The sequence below is a fragment of the Salmo salar genome, chromosome 19 (assembly GCF_965601325.2).
Source record: "Salmo salar chromosome 19, fSalSal1, whole genome shotgun sequence".
Lineage (NCBI taxonomy): Eukaryota > Metazoa > Chordata > Actinopteri > Salmoniformes > Salmonidae > Salmo > Salmo salar.
In genome coordinates this window covers 9,660,866-9,679,347 of record NC_138309.1, presented here as the reverse complement: position 1 = coordinate 9,679,347, position 18,482 = coordinate 9,660,866, and the positions used below count along the sequence as shown (strand labels likewise).

Genomic DNA, 18,482 nt, shown 5'->3' with positions numbered 1-18,482 from the left:
AATACAGCCATAAACACACACCTCATAACCCAGACCCATACAGCCATGGTTGCACACCTCATAACCCAGACCCATACAGCCATAAACACACACCTCATAACCCAGACCCATACAGCCATGGTTACACACCTCATAACCCAGACCCATACAGCCATAAACACACACCTCATAACCCAGACCCATACAGCCATAAACACACACCTCATAACCCAGACCCATACAGCCATAAACACACACCTCATAACCCAGACCAATACAGCCATAAACACACACCTCATAACCCAGACCAATACAGCCATAAACACACACCTCATAACCCAGACCAATACAGCCATAAACACACACCTCATAACCCAGACCCATACAGCCATAAACACACACCTCATAACCCAGACCAATACAGCCATAAACACACACCTCATAACCCAGACCAATACAGCCATAAACACACACCACATAACCCAGACCCATACAGCCATAAACACACACCTCATAACCCAGACCCATACAGCCATAAACACACACCTCATAACCCAGACCCATACAGCCATGGTTGCACACCTCATAACCCAGACCCATACAGCCATGGTTGCACACCACAGAACAGAACAGTGATAGGAGCAGTCAGGTGAAAGGCCATGGAGCATATGTAAAAAGTATACTATAAATTCACTCTTACTCTTACAGTTCTATGTTCACTTTATCTATTTTGTATATAATGTATGTAAACTTTGTGTGAATTCCTCTGTATTCTGTCTCTAAATGTTGTCTATCACTAGCAGCACCATATCGTCAAGTAACATTCTGAGTATGTGTAAATCACAGGAGGTTGGTGGCACTTTAATTGGGGAGGACAGGCTCGTGGTAATGGCTGGAGTGGAATCAGTGGAATAGTATCAAATACATCAAACACATGTCTTCCATTTGTTCCAGACATTATTATGAGCCATCCTCCCCTCACCAGCCTGCTGTGGTATAAATGCTCTTGGCGAATAAATGTCATTCTTATTCTGAATTGTTATTTCTATTTAAACCATATGGGGGTGCCCCTTTCCCCTCATTTTCCCCGTTGTGGCGCAATGGATTATGCCGTGTGTGCATTTTATCATTTTATTTTATCATGTCCATGTTCATGCAAGAGCGTACAAAATGCAACGTGTAGCTTAGGTTACAATTCATTGAAAATAGTGTTCTGTGTTTATCAGAATATACAGTTACAAAATATAGCTTACATTGTCTAATTTGTATACACTATTTGACAGTTTAGAAGGTCAATATAATAGTTCTGACATACAAACAATTGAATTTACATTTGAACATTTTCATATCGTTTCATATTATAACAGTAATCTCAAAAGACTGAAAGACACTGAAAAGTTGATTAGGAACTAAATGTAGGGTTAATTATATTATTGACAAATACAGTATACTCCAGTCTGTGTATTTGTAAAGCAACATCGCAACACGTGAACATTAATATTAACAGACAGTCATGTGTTCCAGACACAGTCCACTACTAATAAGTGCACTTTGAGTAACACATACTGTATATAAAGTACATGCTGATTAGCAAATCTCTTGCTCCATATTCAGTGATGAGCCTAGGATAAGCTCAAATACACTCACAATTACACCACGATGAGAGAGCCTCTGAGTTTAGAAATAATCTAATGATTTATAAAGATGCTACAATCTACACAGATTATTCAACTTCAAGACTACCAAACTGGAGTGAAAACCTATGGCACTGAATAGGGGAGGAAACATTGAGCATTTTACACATTTACAAACATAGAGCAGAATGCAAACTTGAGATCCAAATTCAAGTTTTTTCATGTAAGAGGTTACAGGTGTAGATCTCAAATTCGGATTTGGCCCATAGAAAAGGCTTTCTGCTATTTTTTTTGGCTGCATTCATGGTGGACAAACAGTATGTTTTGTTTGTTTGGTTATTCGGTGGTGGGGGCGGGTGCTGTACACTCAGAGTGGGGATTCGGCTGTATGTCTGTGTGGGAGGGGTGGAGCCAGGAGGAGGGAGGGGCTAGGAGAGGACTTCTCTGCAACCTGAGGCGGAGACGGGATAGGAGTGTCTGGAGACGGGAGGGAGGGAGGGAGGGAGGGAGGGAGGGAGAGAGAGAGAGAGAGAGAGGAGAGAGAGAGAGAGAGAGAGAGAGAGAGGGAGAGAGAGAGATGAGCCTCACACCAGAGGGGCAGAAAGAGTAATATGGAGCAGTCATGGTGGAATATAATGAATGCTTGCCTGTGAATGCTCATGAATCTTACCTACCGGAGAAACAACTGCGTGCATGCTTGTGTGTATTTTACCTATCTGAGTAGTGTGTGTAGCAGGCATAGTGCTGATGACCAGTGTGTGTAGGTGTGTATTTGACCTATCTGAGTAGTGTGTGTAGCAGGCATAGTGCTGATGACCAGTGTGTGTAGGTGTGTATTTGACCTATCTGAGTAGTGTGTGTAGCAGGCATAGTGCTGATGACCAGTGTGTGTAGGTGTGTATTTGACCTATCTGAGTAGTGTGTGTAGCAGGCATAGTGCTGATGACCAGTGTGTGTAGGTGTGTATTTGACCTATCTGAGTAGTGTGTGTAGCAGGCATAGTGCTGATGACCAGTGTGTGTAGGTGTGTATTTGACCTATCTGAGTAGTGTGTGTAGCAGGCATAGTGCTGATGACCAGTGTGTGTAGGTGTGTATTTGACCTATCTGAGTAGTGTGTGTAGCAGGCATAGTGCTGATGACCAGTGTGTGTAGGTGTGTATTTGACCTATCTGAGTAGTGTGTGTAGCAGGCATAGTGCTGATGACCAGTGTGTGTAGGTGTGTATTTTACCTATCTGAGTAGTGTGTGTAGCAGGCATAGTGCTGATGACCAGTGTGTGTAGGTGTGTATTTGACCTATCTGAGTAGTGTGTGTAGCAGGCATAGTGCTGATGACCAGTGTGTGTAGGTGTGTATTTTACCTATCTGAGTAGTGTGTGTAGCAGGCATAGTGCTGATGACCAGTGTGTGTAGGTGTGTATTTGACCTATCTGAGTAGTGTGTGTAGCAGGCATAGTGCTGATGACCAGTGTGTGTAGGTGTGTATTTGACCTATCTGAGTAGTGTGTGTAGCAGGCATAGTGCTGATGACCAGTGTGTGTAGGTGTGTATTTGACCTATCTGAGTAGTGTGTGTAGCAGGCATAGTGCTGATGACCAGTGTGTGTAGGTGTGTATTTTACCTATCTGAGTAGTGTGTGTAGCAGGCATAGTGCTGATGACCAGTGTGTGTAGGTGTGTATTTTACCTATCTGAGTAGTGTGTGTAGCAGGCATAGTGCTGATGACCAGTGTGTGTCCAGTCAGAGGGTCCTGGGCTAACTGGGTGTGTCCTGGGTGGTGCAGGTGGGCGGGCTCTGCCGCCAGACCTGGAGATAAACAGACAAACCAGCCAATCAGGACACAGGAAAATATATTTGCTTGTGTCCACCGTTAATGTACACTCTACTACCCACCTCCAAGTAGCGTCATAACATCTATATTGCTTATCAATAATATTGATGTTATGTTACAAAGGTTGGGGAGTAACGAATTACATGTAATCCGTTACATGTAAGGGATTACAAAAAAACAGTAACTGTAATCCGTTACGTTACGTTACCAGCAAAAATATTGTAATCAGATTACAGATACTTTTGAAAAACTAGATGATTACTTTAAGTTTGTTCCACCTAAGCGAGTCTGACCACAAGTCAGAGACCACTATGATGATACACCAAATGTGATGGATCGTGGAAAAGAGCAGGAATGGACTTTTGTAGGCTACAGTCCAAGCTATGTCTTCCAATAGTACGACTGCTGTCGGCATCCAAAGATTATCCAACTTGAATAAACACTTGGAGGTAAGGATGACAGCAGTGGTGTAGTCTACGGCGATACGGATATGACTTATTATTGATATCTAAAGTAAACTCACTCACTTTTGTACATCGCCTTGGTCCGTACAATTGACCTTATTTTAGCGCCCCAAAAAACAAATACTTCCAGATCAACTGTAATGTTAACACCATTGTAAAGCACAATTTCTCCCCTTTCCAACAAAATCCATGCCGAGACCTCCACGCTGCCCGTTTCTGCATGATTCAAGAAGGCAATGAGCTCCGTCAGGTCTTTTTAAAAATGGCGGGTGGGGAAGTGAAACTAATGCGTGGTAGTGAGAAGGAGAGATGTCGTGAAGGGAAACTGCTTTTTATCACTCGATCTGTCCAACTTATCACCTTATCGTCTCTAAAATGTAAATAAAACACTATAAAGAGTTTATAGAATGTGTCATTACATACCTATTTGAAGGTTTGTGTCGAATTTGAATCGGATTTTTAGGGCGGTGCTAAAGTGATCTTCAGAAGTAAACAGCGGCTTTTGAGAGTCATGATCGCTTGCAGTGATGACGTAAAAAATGGCTAGGTATCCCCCCCCTTACCCCCGTCACTGTCCATTTCTTGTTTTTAAACGATGAGAGAAGTGCTACACCTGGTGGAGAGCGATTGTAAGACAGAAATAGTTGCTTTATGCGTGCTGTTCGTTACGGCATGACACGTCACGATGTAACGGAGGGTCAGTTTTTTCAACTTTTCTCCAATACTATAGAGCCATTACCATGTCGATCAACGCTTGAATAGAAACATAGTTCACACCCCAGATTTTGAAGTCAACACAGCCGCTACAGTCTCTGTTCACCGTCTGCCCTGGCCTGTCTCCCCCTGTCTGGTACAGGTACCCCCACCACACTCCCCCCTCTCTGTTCACCGTCTGCCCTGGCCTGTCTCCCCCTGTCTGGTACAGGTACACCCCCCAAACTACCTCTCTCAAAGAGTGCAATGTATAAAGTCAGAAAATCTGCTGTCTCAGCCACTGCCTGTCACCAAGGGAGTGCCCCAAGGCTCAATCCTAGACCCCATAGCTCAGGCAGTAGGAAGCTCTCTCATACATTTATATGCAGATGACACAGTCTTATACTCAGCTGGCCCCTCCCCGGATTTTGTGTTACATGCTCTACAACAAAGCTTTCTTAGTGTCCAACAAGCTTTCTCTACCCTTAACCTTGTTCTGAACACCTCCAAAACAAAGGTTATGTGGTTTGGTAAGAAGAATGCCCTTCTCCCCACAGGTGTGATTACTACATCTGAGGGTTTAGAGCTTGAGGTAGTCACCTCATACAAGCACTTGGGAGTATGGCTAGACAGTACACTGTCCTTCTCTCAGCACATATCAAAGCTGCAGGCTAAAGTTACATCTAAACTGGGTTTCCTCTATTGTAATCGCTCCTCTTTCACCCCAGCTGCCAAACTAGCCCTGATTCAGATGACCATCCTACCCATGCTAGATTACGGAGACATAATTTATAGATCAGGAGGTAAGGGTACTCTTGAGCGGCTAGATGTTCTTTACCATTCGGCCATCAGATTTGCCACCAATGCTCCTTAAAGGACACATCACTGCACTCTATACTCCTCTGTAAACTGGTCATCTCTGTAGACCCGTCGCAAGACCCACTGGTTGATGCTTATTTATAAAACCCTCTTAGGCCTCACTCCCTCCATCTAAGATATCTACTGCAGCCCTCATCCTCCACATACAACACCCATTCTGCCAGTCACATTCTGTTAAAGGTCCCCAAAGCACACACATCCCTGGGTTGCTCGTCTTTTCAGTTCGCTATAGCTAGCGACTGGAACGAGCTGCAACAAACACTCAAACTGGACCGTTTTATCTCAATCTCTTCATTCAAAGACTCAATCATGGACACTCTTACTGACAGTTGTGGCTGCTTTGCGTGATGTATTGTTGTCTCTACCTTCTTGCCCTTTGTGCTGTTGTCTGTGCCCAATAATGTTTGTACCAGGTTTTATGCTGCTACCATGTTGTGTTGCTACCATGTTGTTGTCATGTTGTGTTGCTACCATGCTGTGTTGTCATGTGTTGCTGCCTTGCTATGTTGTTGTCTTAGGTCTCTCTTTATGTAGTGTTGTGTGGTTTCTCTTGTCATGATGTGTGTTTTGTCCTATATTTGTATGTTATTTTTATTTTTTTATTTAATCCCAGCCCCCGTCCCCGTAGGTCTTTTGCCCTTTGGCAGGCCGTCGTTGTAAATAAGAATTTTTCTTCATTGACTTGCCTAGTTAAATAAACGTTAAATAAATCAAATAAATAAAGTAAAATTCAACATCCATATAAGGCCAGCTATGTAAACTTTAACATTGATTTATCCTGCAATAGATGTAGTTAAATTGGTAATATGTATATTTGTCTTCTAATTTCTCTTAAGGGGAAAGTAGTCTAAAAGTAACAGAATGTAATCAGATTACGTTACTGAGTTTGGGTAATCCAAAAGTTACGTTACTGATTACAATTACTGTAATGGATTATATTTAGAAAGTAACCTACCCAACCCTGTATGTTATCATACATAGACTCACCTCCCAGCAGCATCTCGTGCAGAAGGTTGTCTATCTTGGCCAGGCCACAGAGTTTAACAAACTGCAGTTGTTCTATCATCTGCCAGGTGATGGACTGTAGAGTAGGAAGCAGTAGCAGCAGCTCTCCAAACCTCCCTCTGGAGTCATACTGACGGTCGTTAATATAGTCCTCTAGACTCATCTGGACCTGCAGACGCATCGCCTTGATCTTAGACGGGTCACGCAGAGACTTGGCATCTGGAGAGAAGGAGGGATGGAACGATGATGGAAGGAGAGAAAGGATACGTGAATCAAATCAAATCAAACTTTATTTGTCACATATGTGTAGGCCTTACTGTGAAATGCTTACTTACAAGCCCTTAACCAAAAATGCAGTTCAAGAGAGTAAAGAAAATATTTAACAAACTAAAGTAAAAAATAAAAAGTAACACAATAAAATAACAATAACGAGGCTATATACAGGGGGTACCGGTAACGAGTCAATGTGCAGGGGTACAGGTTAGTTGAGGTAATTTGTACATGTAGGTAGGGGTGAAGTGTCTATGCATAGAAAATAAACAGCGAGTAGCAGGAGTTAAAAAACAAATGGGGGGGTGTCAATGTAAATAGTCCGGGTGGTCATTTGATTAATTGTTCAGCAGTCTTATGGCTTGGGGGTTGAAGCTGTTAAGGAACCTTTTGGTCCTAGTCTTGGCGCTCCGGTACTGTTTGTCATGCGGTAGCAGAGTGAACAGTCTATGACTTGGGTGACTGGAGTCATTGACAATTTTTGGGGCTTTCCTCTGACACCGCCTTGTATACAGTTGAAGTCGGAAGATTACATACACTTAGGTTGGAGTCATTAAAACTTGTTTTTCAACCACTCAAACTATAGTTTTGGCAAGTTGGTTAGGACATCTACTTTGTGCATGACACAAGTAATTTTTCCAACAATTGTTTGCAGACAGATTATTTCACTTATAATTCACTGTATCACAATTCCAGTGGGTCAGACGTTTATATTCACTAAGTTGACTGTACGTTTAAACAGCTTTAAAAATTCCAGGAAATGATGTCATAGCTTTAGAAGCTTCTGATAGGCTAATTGACATCCTTTGAGTCAATTGGAGGTGTACCTGTGGATGTATTTCAAGGCCTACCTTCAAACTCAGTGCCTCTTTGCTTGACATCATGGGAAAATAAAAAGAAATCAGCCAAGACCTCAGAAAAAAATTGTATCCCTCCACAAGTCTGTTTTATCATTGGGAGTAATTTCCAAACGCCTGAAGGTACCACGTTCATCTGTACAAACAATATTACGCAAGTATAAACACCATTGGACCACGCAGCCGTCATACCGCTCAGGAAGGAGACGTGTTCTGTCTCCTAGAGATGAATGTACTTTGGTGCGAAAAGTGCAAATCAATCCCAGAACAACAGCAAAGGACATTGTGAAGATGCTGGATGAAACCGGTACAAAAGTATCTATAGCCACAGTAAAACGAGTCCTATATCGACCTGAAAGGCCGCTCAGCAAGGAAGAAGCCACTGCTCCAAAACTGCCATAAAAAAGCCAGACTACGGTTTGCAACTGCACATGGGGACAAAAGTCCGTACTTTTTGGAGAAATGTTCTCTGGTCTGATGAAACAAAAATAGAACTGTTTGGCCATAATGACCATCGTTATGTTTGGAGGAAAAGGGGGGAGGCTTGCAAGCCAAAGAACACCATCCCAACTGTGAAGCACAGGGGTCGCAGCATCATGTTGTGGGGGTGCTTTGCTGCCGGAGGGACTGGTGCACTTCACAAAATAGATGGCATCATAAGGAAAATTATATGGATATATTGAAGCAACATCTCAAGACATCAGTCAGGAAGTTAAAGCTTGGTCACAAATGGGTCTTCCAAATGGACAATGGTCCCAAGCATACTTCCAAAGTTGTGGCAAAATGGCTTAAGGACAACAAAGTCATCACAAAGCCCTGACCTCAATCCTATAGAAAATTTGTGGGCAGAACTGAAAAAGCTTGTGCGAGCAAGGAGGCCTACAAACCTGACTGAGTTACACCAGCTCTGTCAGGAGGTATGGGCCAAAATTCACCTAACTTATTGTGGGAAGCTTGTGGAAGGCTACCCGAAACATTTGACCCAAGTTAAACAATTTAAAGGCAATGCTACCAAATACTAATTGAGTGTATGTAAACTTCTGACCCACTGGGAATGTGATGAAAGAAATAAAAGCTGAAATAAATCATTCTCTCTACTATTATTCTGACATTTAACATTCTTAAAATAAAGTGGTGATCCTACCTGACGTAGGACAGGGAATGTTTACTAGGATTAAAAGTCAGGAATTGTGAAAAACTGAGTTTTAAATGTATTTGGCTAAGGTGTATGTAAACATCTGACTTCAACTGTAGGTCCTGGATGGCAGGAAGCCTGGCCCCAGTGATGTACTGGGCCATACACACTACTCTCTGTAGCACTCTACGGCCAGATGCCAAGCAGTTGCCATACCAGGCGGTGATGCAACTGGTCAGGATGCTCTCAATGGTGCAGTTGTATAACTTTTTGAGGATCTGGTGACCCATGCCAATTCTTTTTAGTCTCCTGAGGGGGAAAAGGTGTTGTCGTGCCCTCTTTACGACTGTCTTGGTATGTTTGGACCATGATTGTTTGTTGGTGATGTGGACACCAAGGAACTAGAAACTCTCGACCCGCTCCACTACAGCCCCATCGATGTTAATGGGGGCCTGTTCGGCCCGCCTTTTCCTGTAGTCCACAATCAGATCCTTTGTCTTGTTCATATTGAGGAAGAGGTTGTTGTCCTGGCACCACACTGCCAGGTCTCTGACCTCCTCCCTATAGACTGTCTCATCGTTGTTGGTAATCAGGCCTACCACTGTTGTGTCGTCAGCAAACTTAATGATGGTGTTGGAGTCGTGTTTAGCCATGCAGTCGTGGGTGAACAGGGTGTACAGGAGGGGACTAAGCACACACCCCTGAGGGAACCCAGTGTTGAGGATCAGCTTGGCAGACGTGTTGTTGCCTACTCTTACCACCTGGGGGCGGCCCGTCAGGAAGTCCAGGATCCAGTTGCAGAGGGAGGTGTTTAGTCCCAGGTTCCTTAGCTTAGTGATGAGCTTTGTGGGCACTAACGCTGAGCTTTAGTCAATGAACAGCATTCTCACATAGGTCTTCCTTTTGTCCAGGTGGGAAAGGGCAGTGTGGAGTGCAATTGAGATTGCGTCATCTGTGGATCTGTTGGGGCGGAATGCGAATTGGAGTGGGTCTAAGGTATCCGGGATGATGCTGTTAATGAGATTCCCTTTGTAGTCCGTAATAGTTTTCATGCCTTGCCACATCCGACGAGCGTCAGAGCCGGTGTTGTAGGATTCTATCTTAATCCTGTATTGACACTTTGCCTGTTTGATGGTTTGTCTGAGGGCATCGCGGGATTTCTTACAAGCGTCCGGATTAGTGTCCCGCTCCTTGAAATTGGTTGCTCTAGCCTTTAGCTCAATGCGGATGTTGTCTGTAATCCATGGCTTCTGTTTGGGATATGTACGTACAGTCACTGTGGGGACGACGTCATTGATGCAGCTATTGATGAAGCCGATGACTGAGGTGGTGTACTCCTCAATGCCATTGGATGAATCCCGGAACATATTCCAGTCTGTGCTAGCAAAACAGTTCTGTAGCGTAGCATCCGCGTCATCTGACCATTTCCATATTGAGTGAGTCACTGGTACTTCCTGCTTTAGTTTTTGCTTGTAAGCAGGAATCAGGATGATAGAATTATGGTCAGATTTGCCAAATGGAGGGCGAGAGAGAGCATTGTATGCGTCTCTGTGTGTGGAGTAAAGGTGGTGTAGGGTTTTTTTCCCTCTGGTTGCACATGTGACATGCTGGTAGAAATGAGATAAGTCCCCGGCCACTAGGAGCGCCACTTCTGGATGAGCATTTTCTTGTTTGCTTATGGCCTTATACAGCTGGTTGAGTGCGGTCTTAGTGCCAGCATCGGTTTGTGGTGGTAAATAGACGGCTATGAAAAATATAGATGAGAACTCTCTTGGTAGATAGTGTGGTCGACAGCTTATCATGAGGTACTCTACCTCAGGCGAGCAATACCTCGAGACTTCTTTAATATTAGACATCGCGCACCAGCTGTTATTGAGAAATAGACACACACCCCCACCCCTCGCCTTACCAGATGTAGCTTCTCTGTCCTGCCGATGCATGGAAAATCCCGCCATCTCTATATTATCCGTGTCGTCGTTCAGCCACGACTCGGGGAAACATAAGATATTACAGTTTTCAATGTTCCGTTGGTAGGATAGTCTTGATCGTATAACATCCATTTTGTTTTCCAGTGATTGCACGTTGGCCAATAGAACGGATGGTAGTAGAGGTTTACTCAGTCGCCTACGGATTCTCAGAAGGCAGCCCGACATCCGCCCTCTTTTTTTCCATCTTTTCTTCACGCAAATATCCTTCGCGTTGGACTCATTAAAGAAAACATATTTGTCCAGTTCGTGGTGAGTAATCACTGTTCTGATGTCCAGAAGTTATTTTCGGTCATAAGAGACGGTAGCAGCAACAATATGTACAAAATAAGTGAAAAAATAAGTTACAAACAACGCGAAAAACGGACAAAATAGCACAGTTGGTTAGGAGCCCATAAAACGGCAGCCATCCCCTCCAGCGCCATTTTTGATATGATATGAAATTATATACGTGCAGGCTTTTGGCGTCTGCTGAAACAGACGCAACAGAGAACAGTCACGTGTCAATGATTAACAAACCATTCAAATCAACTTTGTTTGGTTGAATACGGAAGCTATTGTGTGGTATGTGGGTGTGTAAAAGTGGAAGGCTGCCTGAGTCGGGGTTGTTAAAGTGCTTACCAGGGTCAAAGAAGACAATGGCCTTGAGAGCAGCATACTCATTGTCATCTATCTGGATGTCCTGGAAGGGCAGGACCAGCTCATCTAGAACACGGTTAGCTACACGACCGATGTCCGGCTCCGCACTGCTACCATGGATCACACACCCATTACCTGGAGAGGGAGAGAGGGGGAGGGAAATGTGTGTTTTGGGAGAGGGGTAGGGGGGTTGAGTGTGTGTTTCTCCACATGTTGCGGGGGATGTGTGTGTGTGTGTGTGTGTGTGTGTGTGTGTGTGTGTGTGTGTGTGTGTGTGTGTGTGTGTGTGTGTGTGTGTGTGTGTGTGTGTGTGGTGTGTGTGGCATTAGTGCCTGAGTCTATGTTGGTGAATGTACTTGAAGCATGTCACTTACAATCCCCATTTACATTACTTATCAATTATTTTCATAGTTTTACCATCTACAAATCATCTGTAGGTGGCGATCCACAAAAAGTGTCTTCCATGTCTTTCTGTCTGATAAAACATGTTTAAGTCAGAGGCCTCCAAATACTTGAGTCAATGATTATCTGATTGTATAACAGTCTTACAGGGCAGCCGACCTGTTAGCCTTGATGTGTCAGCTTTAAATCAAGCTTAGCACGGCAGTATAGCAGGTTCTGATTGAGTGTTACTGAGGCATACAGGTGAGAGGTGATTGGTCAGTTCTTACCAAGAAGCAGGATGTCCTTATAAGGCATTGACCTCTTGGCGACCCCTAGTAGAAGGTGTTCCCCTGCATGAGCCCTGAGCAGACTCACCTGGACAAACACAGACACACAGACACAGGAAACACACACAGGGTGAGAAACAATGACATGAGTGACCGAACACAGGCTACAAACATATCTCAGTTCAAGACTCATTTGACTCTAAACCATTAGCTACGGACTGAAGCTAGGTCCATTACTTTGTGTTTCTGGAAGGTCACAAGCACAGTCAAAAGGCTTTAGAAGAGTCATGGCATAACTTTGATAACCACTGTTTTGTTTTAGTTCCAGTCACTACTAGGTGGCCATGTAGCTAAGCCCAGACTAGACAGGTTGTTTACCTGGTCATCCAGGGGCAGCTCACCGAAGGCAGGGATGTATTTGGCCCATTCCACCAGCACTAGCAGCTGTTGTCTCATGGAGTCACAGACATCACCCACACCAGCTGACTTCTGTTCTGACACATCTACTGCACCCCTGGGACTGGACACACTGATCTAGAGTGGGGAGAGAGAATGAGTAGTCATGCAGATGATTGGCAACACTAATGATGTGTGTGTGTACGTGTGTGTGTGTGTGTGTGTGTGTGTGTACGGGTGCGTTTTACCTGTTGAGACAGTGACTCTGCCTGGGCCAGAACAGTGATAGGTGGGAGATCCTGACTGTCCTGAATGTTTCTTCTGGAGCTGATACGATCTCTCTCATTCTGAACCGCTGAAATACACACACACACACACACACACACACACACACACACACACACACACACATCAGATCCGAGCTATTAGAATGATATTACCATGTTACCATTTCCAGAATCTAAGGTATAGGACTGAGAAACACATATATTCAAGTCCCAGTTTGCTACAATATCATAATAATCATTTGAATAGCTGACTTTTAGTTCAGACCAATGCAGGAGAACAGGCTGTGTAGAGAGGTGAAGTCAAAAGTTAACCAATAGCAGCCCTGAACAACATGTCTGAAAGGCACATGATTGGGTGTCATAAATCTCGCTGCCAAGGTTACAGGGCCCATAAACACACACACACACACAAACACACACACAATCCTTTTCTGATATCCGTCGTAAACACAGTGTTCTCTGAATAATCATGTTTAGTTTATGGCAACGCTGGTTTCAGCCTCCCAGCCCTGATGCCCTCCTCACACTGACTGCTTGATTTGTTTCATTTGTGAGTACAGAGCTAGTGCTGGAACAAAAGCCTGCACATTGATGGAGATGAGCTCCATTTCTATTGGTATTCAGTAATACTGATGGTTCTGGTTTGATGTGGCCAACCTTCTTTCTTCATGCCAGCTCTGAAACACTTGTGGAGCCTGCAGAACCGACACTGGTTCCTCTTGTCCTTGTCCACCACACACTGACGGTTAAACCTGGAGACGCACAGACAGATTACTGTCAATGTCTTAACTCTATGGGCCTACCTTGTACTTCTGTTCGTTGCAATATGACTACACTCTTAGAAAAAAGGGTTCCAAAAGGGTTTTTCAGCTGTCCCCATAGGAGCACCCTTTTGGGTTCCAGGTAGAACTCTCTGTGGAAAGTCAAGGAACCCCAAAAGGTTCTACCTGGCACCAAAAAGGGTTCCGAAGAACCCTTGTCGGTTCTAGATAGCACCTTTTTTCTAAGAGTGTACTGTACCTGCAGGAGTGTAATGCTAATATTGTGTCTGTTAGTGTAGACATAGGCTCTGGTAGCTGCAGCTTTAGGCTGGAAACACAAACACACACTCCCCTACCTGCAGGAGTAGATGTGGTTCTTGCGTATGGAGCGTCTGAAGAAGCCTTTACATCCATCACAGCTGGAGGCTCCATAGTGTTTCCCTGTAGCCTTGTCTCCACATATGGCACAGTTAGAGTTCCCAACATCTGCCTGGGACAGGCCCGGCTCCGCTGGCATACTGTCTGGAACACACATTATCCAAAGACTGGGTTAGACCGCTGAGCTGAAGTCTATAGGTATTAGTGCAGGGAGCTAATACAAGTTTTATGGCCTCTGAAAAGGTTACTCATCATGCATGTACACACACACACACACACACACACACACACACACACACACACACACACACACACACACACACACACACCCCCGTACACACGCATCCTCCTGGCATCAGAAAACCTCCTCAATTGAAATAGAGAATCAATCATTCCTTTGTGCAAGTGAAATCAAGGCATCTTGACAAAGGAAGAGAAGGACTCAGTGGGGATTCAGATCTGTACTAGCTGACTGGTATCTGTATGGTGACAGATAGGGAATTGGCTTGATTAGGAAAGCCTTTGGTGCTTTTATCTGGGATACATGTGAAGGACAGCAATAATATTAAACCTCACTCCAAAACCATGCAGGGTTAGGGTTGATCTAGTTTTTCTATATCTACATGGCTCCAGAGATGAGAAGAGCCTTAAAAACCCAAGTCCCAACCTCCACAGACCCAGACTTAGAACAAGAACCAGAGTATTGGAACATGGACCCAGACCCCATGTGATGTCAAGACCAAAACCATGAGATCAAGACTTATAAATATAGCAATAAAAACACACCAGAAATATTCTTGCATACACCAACCACGTCCAAGGTGGAGGAATACATCTTGCCAATGCCAGAGAGGAGAAAGTCAGTGTTTGACCAACTTTCCTTTTAACCATCAACGTGTTGAGATGACTTCTCCTCTTCCTGTAGGCCCACAATAAACCTGTCTTCATGACACACTGTAGATTCACATCCAAACAGACCTCGTATCACTCATGGATTGAGTGCAGTAATGAGTGTGAGTGTATAAGTAGAATGACAAACTACATGTCTACGTATGTAAACTATGTGTGTGTGTGTGTTTGTGTGCGTGTGGGTCCACTCACCTCCCCCACCATAGAGGACGTCAGCATGATCGAAGCCCAGGGTGCTGTACGTTGGGTCCAGTCCCTCACTGTAGTTGGCTACATCCATGTCCAACAGGGAGTTACTCACTGACGCAGATGGATACTTCATCCTTCACTTTCTTTCCCTCTGTCACCGTCTCTCTCTCTCTCTCCCACTCTATCCTTTTACTGGCTCTTCTCCCTCTCTCTTTTTCTCTGCCCGTCTTTCTCTCTGTCTCTGTTTATTTGTTCCAATTTCTTTCACTATCACTTTCTGTCTATTTCTTCTTCTTCACCTTCTTCTTCTTCTTCACCTTCTTCTTCTTCACCTTCTTCTGTCACATACAGTTCTTCCACCTTTCGGAGTGCAGAAGGTAACCTAAGGTCCCTGCCATTTGATTGGTCACCTACAACGAAAGTGGGTGGGCCTTGACGAAGGCATCTCACCTAGTTGCACATTACTTATCTCTTTCTTTCTTTTATCTGTCCTTATTTCCCTCACTTATCACAGGGTTGGAGAGATATGGGAGAGATAGATATTCTCTGTTTGTGAGACATATTGGCAGATTTGACAGGGTGGTGATGATGTCATTAGGTGTGTGTGTTTGTAGCCAGTATTCTGTGGCCTCCATAGCCTGCCTAATCTAATCAATAGCTGAGCAATACAACAGCATCTAATCTACAGGGAGGCAGAGAGGACAGAGAAAAACACCCATTGACTCCCATTAACTTCTCTCTATCCTTTTGTATTGCTGATCATAAACAAGACATGGTTGACCCTCTACTCCCACTATTCACATAGTTTCACTGCACTAAATACCTCTGTTAGAGATTGAATGCAATCTGATTGAGGTAATATAATGAATCTAATATAATTGAATGGCTTGCATCATTCCGTTTATGATTAGGGCAATAATCATGATGGTAGGAAGGAGGGTGTGGGGATATACAGTACACCAAGAGCAGTTACTGTGGTTAATGTTTCCTAATGGCACATACAAATGTAGGATCTTAATTTGATTAACCTTTAATTACTGAGAATTTTCCTGCTCAGCAGAAAATGCAAACTAGTATATTTGATTTTTAAAAAGGCGTTTAATAAAGTTTGTAATTTCCACTTTCACATTTCAGAATTGATTTGCCCTGACAAAAAAATTATTAACCCCTACAAAAAATGTCCATTAATTCAAATTTCCTGTTGCTGCAGGATAATTTTCTGCTGTTGCAAACTGGCTCAAATTAAGACCCTACATCTATTGCACTAATCCACTAGAGAAAAAGGAGAGAGAAAAAGGAGTTGTGTGCATGTGTGTGTGTGTGTGTGTGTGTGTGTGTGTGTGTGTGTGTGTGTGTGTGTGTGTGTGTGTGTGTGTGTGTGTGTGTGTGTGTGTGTGTGTGTGTGTGTGTGTGTGTGTGTGTGTGTGTGTGTGAGAGAGAGAGAGAGGAGGGAGAGAGAGACATAGACAAAGGTAGATAACATCACCCATAAGGTTACCTGATGAAGACCATGCTAGTGAAAATGTGTTTGCTTAGTGACATTAGTAACAAACAGAGCTTTCTTTTCAAACACAGCAGCCGAACCATATTACAGTCTCTGTCTCTGCTGCCTAGCATCAATGCCTGTTTCTCCCGGAGCACACACACTGTAGTCACATGTCTGGTTGGTGTGTTAGCAACTAAAACACCACAGCAGGGCCATTCTTCCCAGAGCTAACAGGCTAGCACTGTGTGAAACACTCATAACCCTATCTGTCTGTTTGACATTTCAAACCTTTTAAACACTGTATAGCACAGGTATACAGACCACACACAATGCAAAAAAATATGGAGCGATCTTGGTCTTCCTTTAGAGATTGTCATTAGAAGTGAGTCTGATGAAACCGATTTAAAAGTACCTTTTAGTTCAAGTAGAGAACGTGGAATGGGTTATCATTCGATCTTTACCATCCTGTGTGCAACAAAGAGATCTTATCTGTTTTACCACAAGAAAACACCTGTGTTGAATACATACCGTCTTTCTCTCTTCCAACCAGGGGAGATTATTCTACATTATAAACTGGGTGGTTCGAGTCCTGAATGCTGATTGGCTGACAGCCGTGGTATATCAGACCATATACCACGGGTATGACAAAACATTTATTCATACTGCTCCAATTACGTTGGTAACCAGTTTATAATATCAATTAGGCATGAGGGGTGTGGTATATGGCCAATATACCACGGCTAAGGGCTGTATCCAGGCACCCCGTATTGCGTGCGTTGTGCATAAGAACAGCCCTTAGCCGTGGTATATTGGCCATATACCACACCTCCTCGTGCCTTATTACTTAATTATCCAATTTAGATATTAGCAAAAGTTGCAGCATTCCAACTTTTGGATTACTTTGAAAAGAATATCTTGAATATTACACTTTCACTATCTCAAGCTGGTGTCATCCTTTCATCTTCTGACTGAGAGCCAATGGTCTCGTATCAAAGGCATTGAATTGATTAAATGATCCTTTAAAAACATTGGTCTAATATAAGGAAGTCAGGGTCTAGCTCTACCGTTGATGGGTGGGTAGGTATACATGCAATGAGAACAACGAGGTTGACTACAGCCATACGCTAACACACGTTTTATGGAACTGTATGAGGAAGTTCTCACTTCACACAGTTTTACAATTCACACAAGTAAAGTAAGCTATGGCGTAGCCCAACTACCACCCTCTTTAGTTGTTCTATTTGGAGAAAGGTTATCCTCCTCAGAATGAACTACATGAATTATATTTATTTTAGTAGGCAATTCATGGAAAGGTTCTGTTTCATGTCTGTGGGATATAGGCTAGGCTACCTGAGAGCTAGCTCACTCATACTGTAACTCCCATAATCTAGCTGTCCTGTCCTGTGCAGGTGGGGTAACACCCCACTAGACAAACACAGGACCACGTGACAAGTCAATGTCTCTAGTTGGAGCGCTACGACCCAAATACAGCTGACCCGACAAGGAACCGTACGAACGCAGCTGATGTCTCACTTTTGAACACTCAACAACGTTAATTATCATCGCTGTGATAATGTCACTGTATACGATGTAGGCTACAAACATCATGTTCATTCTTTAGATTTTCAAAGGAGACCGCTTACCTTTTTTTTTTGTCCGTCAGCTATGTACATTAATTCAACAGAACGTGAGTCCACCTGTAAACTAGCCACCAGCGTTGAAGCGACACTTGTCCCACGGTGTCACCGCACGAAATGGGAGAGTCGTGGGCGAGGAGTTGTAACAACACACGGAAGGTTGGAAGGGAAAGCTATGGGCCTATAATTCATTGAGCGACACATTTGATGGCGCCGGCATAGGCTCTCATTACATCGATTTACTAAACAAACTGAAAGTAGGGTGGGGACGTTAAACAGTAACTAGCCTCCATAAAACCCAGAGGAAAAGGAATATAGGTGTGTGTGTGTGTGTGTGTGTGGTGTCAGCATTGCCAATTCTGTCGAGACGGGGGAAAGAGTGAAGAGGAGGTAATG

The 18,482-nt window shown here is 43.7% G+C and overlaps 1 protein-coding gene across 2 annotated transcripts; it reads right to left on the bottom strand.

Annotated features, from left to right (window-relative positions):
* Positions 1 to 1,096: 1,096 nt before the first annotated feature.
* On the bottom strand, positions 1,097 to 18,331 carry hnf4g (hepatocyte nuclear factor 4, gamma). Of its 2 annotated transcripts, none has more exons than XM_014157149.3 (10): positions 18,093 to 18,331; positions 13,844 to 14,009; positions 13,384 to 13,478; positions 12,688 to 12,794; positions 12,422 to 12,577; positions 12,044 to 12,131; positions 11,355 to 11,507; positions 6,469 to 6,705; positions 3,301 to 3,420; positions 1,097 to 2,090 (listed from the first exon to the last, which is right to left on the bottom strand). In XM_014157149.3, exons 2-10 carry the CDS (start codon positions 14,002 to 14,004, stop codon positions 1,981 to 1,983), a joined length of 1,227 nt encoding a protein of 408 aa, XP_014012624.1. In that variant the 5' UTR covers positions 14,005 to 14,009; positions 18,093 to 18,331; the 3' UTR covers positions 1,097 to 1,980. The 2 variants fall into 2 exon arrangements, with proteins under 2 accessions (XP_014012624.1, XP_014012623.1); XM_014157148.3 differs by lacking the exon at positions 18,093 to 18,331 and adding an exon at positions 14,967 to 16,260.
* Between the last annotated feature and the right edge of the window lie 151 nt (positions 18,332 to 18,482).